General features: G+C 42.1%; 1 protein-coding gene across 1 annotated transcript; it reads left to right on the top strand.

Annotated features, from left to right (window-relative positions):
* The first annotated feature begins 4,048 nt into the window (after window positions 1-4,048).
* On the top strand, window positions 4,049-7,450 carry zpd (zona pellucida glycoprotein d). Its single transcript, XM_070906719.1, has 10 exons — window positions 4,049-4,069; window positions 4,236-4,287; window positions 4,374-4,481; window positions 5,093-5,301; window positions 5,427-5,584; window positions 6,233-6,347; window positions 6,429-6,556; window positions 6,654-6,837; window positions 7,054-7,159; window positions 7,329-7,450. Exons 1-10 carry the CDS (start codon window positions 4,049-4,051, stop codon window positions 7,448-7,450), a joined length of 1,203 nt encoding a protein of 400 aa, XP_070762820.1.
* Window positions 7,451-8,219: the final 769 nt, after the last annotated feature.

Below are 8,219 nucleotides of genomic sequence, written 5' to 3'. Positions count from 1 at the left end.
TTGTTTAATCAGAGGAATAAGACCGTTCATATTATTTGAAGAGAAGCTGCAGGTGCTTTTTGTCTGACACTCAGAAGAGGCTTCTTGCAGGAACATTGGGCTCAATATAATGTTCACAGCAAACTCTCGACATTGTCTTTAACTGAGGATCTTTTACTTCAATTTCCACTGGTTTAACATGAACAAGTTAGTGTCTACAATCCCCGATCCTGAGTGTTGCAGGCTGCAGCCATGTTGTTTCCACAGGCTGTAGTGCAGTATCTGACACGTCCTGTCCCCTGGCAGATGGTTGGTTGGCTTGAACTCAATTACAGGACTGGAGGGATATTTCTGTATCAGACGGGGTGATTTCTGGGCTAAAGACATTTTTTTAACACAAACTGCAACACATTTCTCTCACTCATATTAGTTATTTTACTGTATGAAAAGGGGGGTGAGAGTTTTACATATTCTCTATATTCCCACAGTTTTGGTGATAGTGTTTTTCCCATTGAGAATCATGTGAAAGGGTTGTGAAGAAACCCACTCATATTTTAAGTTTACCAGACTTTGTCATTATTTGGTCTTCAGATGTCATTTAAACTTTAAAAAGCTCCCTACACTGTCAGCATTTTCAGCTTGAACTGTGATTTCTCATAGTGTAAAGCTTACTATGTAGTATGTAGCATGGCTTGAATGGTATCACCCACCGCACTGTGCACCATAGCAACCACCGGGAAACGCCCTAGCAACCATCTAGAACTAACCACCTAACAACAACTTTAGAATCTACCTGAACACCCAAGAAAGTATCTAGCAATATCCTTCCAAACTTTTAGCCACCAAGCTCTTGGAAATCTTCACCCATCATCCCCTCTGTGAAATTTGTGGCCCACACTCTCTGTCCTTCAGTCTGGCCCGAGAGAACACAGATGGAGGCTCATTCTGTCTTGGCTGCTCCACGTTAACTGTACAGAGATGTTGAGTTCATCCACGGCCACAGACCAGAGCTGAGCCAAGTACTCTGGGATCCATGCTGTTGGACTCCCACCCAGTGCTGGGAGCGGAGACACACCACTGTCCTCCATCACTATACTATCACTGTATAATACGCCTGACAATCTGAAAATCACCTAGCGCATAAATTACATCAGGTTAGCTGTCCTCAACTAGAATCAGATGCTCATAATGACCGAGCGTGCTGTCCTTACATCCCTGTTGAATGAATTGTTCCTCTTCCTGAGGTTTTTGTACAACCTTCCTTGTCTGTCTGTGTGTGTGTGTTTGTTTTAATACGCCCAGCAGCAGAAGACCTGCCTCTCAGGTGTGTGTGCTGCAGCTGGTGTTGTGAATCAGGCCGATGACAGACACCTCCTATAACCCGGCTATTTCACAACACCAGGGTGGCACTGCACCACTGACGACGAGACCGAGAACCACTACATGATGCTGCTGAGGGAGATGATGCAAGGGCCGCAAGAAAGAGTGTGTGTTGAGAGTGTATTGTATTTTCATGAATTTGATAAATCAGGGGTATCCTACCATGTCCAGTGGTACAACATGCGCTTACTGTAAAACTTTTTAAAAAAACCTGGAAAATGATTTCAGTGGACTGTAAACTGATGCAGACATTTTGTTCTTAGTGTGTTTTGCTGTGTCACATAAATGTAGGCTCTGTCAGTTACACCTGCTGTGCTGATTTGTGTGGCTTTTTCACGCATTCCTAACATCAATTTCAGTTTTGTTTTCCCACTTCATGATTTGGACTCACTCACTTGGCCTTCATGGACATCAGAACCACATAAGTATACTGAATTAAATAATGTGAAGACAATTTCTTCCACCTTAAGACAAAACCAAGCTACATTCACTGCGTGGACACTGACACACTTTGTAAACCTGTCTCTACAAACTTGTAAAATCTTTCTTACCATTTGGTCTATTAATAAATAGTATTAACAATATTTCCTCTGTCGATTTGTTCTGTTGCTGTTTGGGTCGAATTTATGTGTGAAAACGTAGCAGCACAATGGAAGCTTATTTTTATTTCAAGGAGAAAAAAAATAGGCATGAGGGAATTCAACTTTACGATCAGTAAAATCAAATTTACTGGGTAAGAGCAAGGCCAAAATAAATGTGTCTTGAGGTTTGAGTGGAGCGATTTAACTGTTTGATATGCTAATTAAATCCACTGGCAGACAGCAGAGTCTTGGGGTGTGTGAACAGAAACCCTCCTCACCATATGCTATTGTTGCAGCTTCCAAACAGAGATTTTAAACAAATCTAAAGATTTTAAAATCCAATCCAAAGGCTTGCTGGTAGTCAATGTAACAACTGAGTATACAGGTATGTGCCCTCCGTTCACAGTATTTCAACATAGGCCTTACTTAAATGTTCATGTGATGTTAAAATCATCAGTGGCTTTAGGTTTGAAAATCCTCTGCCTCAGATTCTTCTCCTCAGGTTTAGGAGGACTGTGATTGGATGTTTGTGGACTGCAGTGCCCTTGAGGCTGTTGCCTTTAAGATCCCATCCTCACATATTAGCGCTATTCAGCGTCACAAAAGTTGAGCCTTTCCCATCTGAATGCTAGACCATTTTTATTTTTCTATCAGAGATGGAGGGGACCAACTTGAGAGTAACAGAAAAGAGAAAGATACAACATGCATTATTATCTCAGGCCATCTGACCTGCCTCATCAATCGTGGTGCCTCCCTTTGATCAGCAACTTGTTCTGGCTCTTTTCCGTCCCATCAAAAACAGATGGTCTGCGCCCAAATGTTTGAGAATATGGAGTCCCGGCCTCCGGGTGAGACGAGTTGGCACTATAGGAAATACAGTGACCCACTTACGGCTTTCCCCTGAGACACTGTAGTTTCCTACCATCACACCCCCCCCCCCCCCCCCCCCCCCACACTAACACACACACACACACACACACACACACACACACACTGTGTTGACCTGCTGACACTAAAAACCTGCTTTCTATTAACTCTTTCACTAGCTCCACCTTAATGTTTGAATTTATTCAATGTGGGATCCAAAAGAAATCATCTAAGAGATTTCCAAAACGAGTTTGTAGTTTGTATTATAGTACGATATATAATATGATGACTGATTGTAGTACTATTTCACATACTGCTACTACATACATGTAAGTGGTGATGGGGTAAACTTCACTTTGTAATGACAATAGTGACACCTGGAGGAGATTTGATTTTTTACTTAGGGAAAAACCTATTGAAGAAACAAAGCAAAGAAAAAGGCTATGTAAGTGAACTCTTTATTTATACTCATACACAAATAAAGTGGATGATAGGAGCTTTCTTTTGGTATAGAGTGTACTGTATACTGTAAATATCTCGTTTTTATTAGTGCACTAACTAAATTAGGTGGTAAAATACCGAGCCCCGTAAGGGTTACGGTGCGAATATTTTTGAGGCTTACTTCTGCGTTGCTGCATTAAGTTTTGAGTTCCCCCTGATAACAGAAACAGCTGGTGAGTTGGTCCAGTCCAGCTGCCAGTTTAGGGAAACACTCCCCAGCAGATATTCCTTCCAGCTGGAGGCAACAACCATCGCATAACACTTAATACTATATGATAATACAGTTCGGCCTTTCTCTATGGATCAGAAGGAATGCAAAATAACGTTATAGCGAGGAAACACAAAACTTAATGGAGGGAATACAAAATATTGCGAGGGAACGCAAAAGCCTTGCCTTGACCCTTGAGGGGCTCCGTAGAAAGGCCCCTCGTTAGCACACAGTGTGATGAGTTTTACAATAGTTTTTTTCTGTTTTAGAAGCTTCAATTCACCAATTTTTACAATTAACCGCAGTTTAGTACAATTCAATCACAATTAAAACCTATAAATGGCAGAAGTTATTCTCCTGCACGTATTCTGGAGCACAAGGGCGCCGAAGCCGACAGGTGTTCATGATTACAGAGCAGCAGGTGTTGAAAACGAAGATAACAGAGGAGAACATCCCGTTTGACTGAAAATATCGCACTTAAAAACAAGATTTATATAAAAAAAAAAATTTTTTTACGCAAAACAGAACCGCAATGGTCCCAGTCGGCTTGAAGGTGGGTGCAGATACACTTTTAAAGAGCATTATTGATCCTTAATGTAAGAAAACTAAGCTAAATGTTTGCGCAGCTCGGGGGTTGTATCAGGCTAAACTTACAATGTAGCCTAGCTATAAATAACTGACCACTTTACACAGTTTAAGTGTTCATTCTTTCAAACCAGCTGCGCGGGCTCCTCGTGCTTCTCCTCGGCTTCACGCGCCACCGTGTTGACGGTAAATATATTTACGTGTAAAAAAAAAAAAGTCAAATGTGTGGTCAAAGTATTCGTTTAGTAGTAGTGGTTTCTTTTACTGTACAGGAGGCTGCAGTGTGGAGCACTGCACCGACCGCACCAGATGCCTTCTGTCTAAAGACCAAAGAAGCTGCAAATGTGCCATTGGATATTATTCTGACCAATGTGACAAAAGTAGGCACTTTTTTTTTTATTAATGTTGTGTTTCTTTTTATAATTCAATCTGTCTGAAAGTGTTTGTCACGAAAGGGTGACTGTGAGCGACCAGACACCATGAGTTTAGTAGCTTGTGAGGATCAGGCTCTAGAAACATTGGATCCTACATTTCCCACAATGCATCCAATGGCATCATTTCGTGTGACCCTCCCTGCCTGGTAAATGCCCACATCTTTCAGACTGTTTGCCCCCAGTTTGTAATGCAGGCTTTCTGTTATACTGCACCAAGCCCCAGAAATAAGCAAATACATAACATCAAGGTTTTTTTTTTTTTTTTGCTTCCAGAGTCACAGAAGACATTATACTGTTTTCGTAGCTGAGCAGTACTGTACTCCACGTGATGAGTGCCCCTTTAGTAGATTTTTACACATGCAATTCAGTTGCCTGCAGATGATGACAATTAATTTTGAATCTCATCAAACTAGTAAAGTAGATGTTGTCAGTATAGCTGTACATCTTACTTGAAGTTAAATGCAAGTTGACGACATGTAGACTACTGATCTGACGCTCAGATGACGGACAAGAAAGATGGAAACTTACCTCACTTTTTTTTTTTTCTTTTTTAACAGATGCACACATCAAAGTTATGTGCAGCAGAGACTACATAGCAATCAGAGCGATAGAAGACTTCTTCAAGTATCATAACGTGCCGCTGGAGTCCCTCCACTTGCCCAACAAGTCTTGTCGGGCTCAGAGAGAGGTCATCGACAGTGTGCCGTACTACATGTCGAGGATATCTAAAGACAAATATGTAACCTGTGGAGGGAAGCCGCTGGAGGTGCAACTGGAGTGTTACCTACTTTTAAATAGCGAGCACAAACCTGTCACTGTTGTTCAGCGCACAAAAAGGACAGTCATCCCTGTTAATAGTGCAAGTTGTTTTTCTTTTTTCCCCTCTTCCAGAAAAACAATACTCACATCTCATATTCCCTGAGTCTACTGTCAGACCCTCGGGTTATTGGAAACATCATCAGAGACCCTGTCATTAAGATGGACTACACATGCGTCTATCCGTACATCAGAAGAGTCAGCCTGCCTTTCCCAGTCATCCCCTTTTCCAGGTTGAATTTGTGACATCAGTGCCATTCATTTTCATCTTGTTTATACTTAAGCAATGGTGTGGCTACTTACAGAATGTCACATTTCCTTTAACCATTACAGATAATGTATGTAAAAATGTTTCATAAGATAATCCCTCAGCGGGGAAATTTGTATCGTTCCAGCAGCATACAGGATAGTGCAATAGAGACATAAGTAGAAGATCAGGATATAATAAATAAAAACAATAAAGACTTATAAAAAAGCTACTAAAAGAAAAAAAACCAACTGTGATTTACAAGTTCACAAAAGAAATAAATAAAGGTAAAGGGATTGTACTGTATTGCACATGGAGAGGTGTGGGTATTGCACCATTGTTACATTCAGAGTATGTGGATTGTCCATTTTGGTGTGCGTGGTCTGCTGGGAGCAGTGCTGATTGTAAAGCCAATCAGTGTTGAGGATTCCCAAATTGTTTTCTGATGCAACTTTGAGGGGTTGTCCCAAACCAGGAAGCCCCCTGATGACCTCCTGAAACTTGATTTTACTGCAATTTCACTGCAATCTGAAGACATTCTTTTAGTACGGATTGAAATTACCGCTATAGTAGCAAGTAATAGTGTTAAAGCTGTGCTGTGCTGCTTTCTTGCCTCTTCTCTGTACTCTGACAGTGAGACGGTGATGCTCTTAGATGATCTTGATGCCACGATACAGATGATGTTGTACACAGACCACTCCTACACTAAGGCCTACAGCAGTGCCCCCACCATTGAACTCAGAGACAAGGTAGGCCAACGTTCATCGACCAGTATAACCAGACACTAATCAAAATTTTGGTCAAGCTATTTGTGTCAGTGATGTGTGCAGGTGTATGTGGAGGTGATGGTCAGAGAGCCTGCAGATGTCTTCTTGCTCCGGGTCAATGAGTGTTGGGCCACACAGACTCCCCAGGCAAACGCCACAGAGGGATCGGTTCACACTCTGCTCATGAACGGGTCAGAAAAGCTTTCCATCTGAAATTTTGCCTTTTTTTTTTAAACTATGAACTCCACTCATCTCATTCCTACTCCTCGTGTCCATCTCTTTATCCAGGTGTGTGAACGACCAGACTGTTTCCTTCCTCAACCTGAGTGCGGGACAGCCTGGCCGCAACGGTGAAAGCTCAACCGTTCGCTACAGCTTCGACATGTTTCGCTTCACAGCAGAACCTCACGACCTCTATCTGCACTGCACTGTACAGCTGTGTGAGCAAGGCGACCACAAGTCCTGCACACCTGTGAGCTCATCTTGCTGTCATTCATGGTAGTCTAAAGAGGCTTATATGACATATTTGTTTATGTATTGATCAAGTCTCTCATAAAATACTGTGAAGATGAACATAAAATACCTACTTACCCATGAAAAGACCTGTATCGTTTATATGATTCATTGTGTTTGCTGTCTTGGCTGCACTTTGTGGTTTCTCATGTCTCGTTTTTTGTTTTCTTTACAGAACTGTAATTCGATCAGTAAGAGAGAAGCAGTGCGAGCAGACCCCACCCAGGGCCTTCTGTCGTATGGACCCATCAGGATCGAAATGCCAGACAGACCTCAATCCAGTGAGCTCCTGTTTCTCTATCTCTGTTGTCTAATCCTGCCCCTGTGTGATCAATGAGTTATTGCTGTGTTTTAAACTGTCTGTGTTCTCTGTAGGCCTCCATTGAAAGCAACATTTCCCCATCATATTTGATGTGGATACCACGATTAGCTCTTTGCCATTTGTTTCAGGTATACTGATGACGGTAGTGCTGCCCGTAGCAGGCGTCTGGACCATGGGCTTCTTCCTCATCATCCTCATCACTGTGGCCAAGGCAGGCAGCAGGAGGCTCGCACAAATGGAGCGGCACTGACAATAATACTGCTGCTGCTGGCAGCTTGAATAAAACTTTAAAACGAATCCATATGTGCGTTTATTCATGCCCTGATATATGATTCTCTGAACAAGTGTTGTGTCACAGCAGGGTGAACAAGCTAAGTTTCAAAGTGGGCACAAATGGGACGAACAAAGTTCAAGTTATGAGGCAATGGTGACCTTTACTCTCAACAACACTTAATATTTCTTTCAGCTCGATAAATCCACTGGGCCATTATTCATGTTGTTAGTTACACCTGTGCTGTACCTGCTATGACAAGTCAATGTGGAAGTTTTAAACTAGTTGGGTTCAACACTTTACTTTGAGGGCTGCACAATACCAACTATGTAATGTCCAAGTTAAAACACTTGCTGGAGTTTCTGTGTAGCATTTATATAGCACCAGCGAAGATGCTGAATCAAATTAAATGTCTCTACACATGTTTAAATAAAATCTTCATATTTGCTTGATATGTTGCTGTATTTTCCTGCAGAACCAGCAGATGGCGTGCTGACCACTGCCCTCTGATGTGGGTCTGGTGTATCGGGAGGGAGGAGGGCCCTCTCTTCTTCTTCAAATGAAATCAAATACAAATCTTTTATCAGACACACTGTTTGATGGCGGTCGCACAAATATTTGCACAACGCGTTTCTGCCCCAAGTTGAAAGCCTCGGAGGTTCACTGGCGTAAAGCAGTGCAGGTGAAATCTGACAGCCTCGCACTTGAGGTTCTTTCTTTTCGTGTGCAATGTTTTGCACCAAGTTAA

This window comes from Enoplosus armatus, chromosome 6 (genome assembly GCF_043641665.1).
Source record: "Enoplosus armatus isolate fEnoArm2 chromosome 6, fEnoArm2.hap1, whole genome shotgun sequence".
Lineage (NCBI taxonomy): Eukaryota > Metazoa > Chordata > Actinopteri > Centrarchiformes > Enoplosidae > Enoplosus > Enoplosus armatus.
This window is presented reverse-complemented; position numbering and strand designations above follow the sequence as displayed.

What these genes read in the sequence shown, in the direction of transcription:
- zpd (XM_070906719.1), top strand. Translation starts at nt 4,049, where the DNA reads ATGGTCCCAGTCGGCTTGAAG. An exon ending in CACGCGCCACCGTGTTGACG is followed by an intron (nt 4,288 to 4,373) that starts GTAAATATATTT and finishes TTTACTGTACAG; the next exon opens with GAGGCTGCAGTGTGGAGCAC. An exon ending in GCCAGACAGACCTCAATCCA is followed by an intron (nt 7,160 to 7,328) that starts GTGAGCTCCTGT and finishes CATTTGTTTCAG; the next exon opens with GTATACTGATGACGGTAGTG.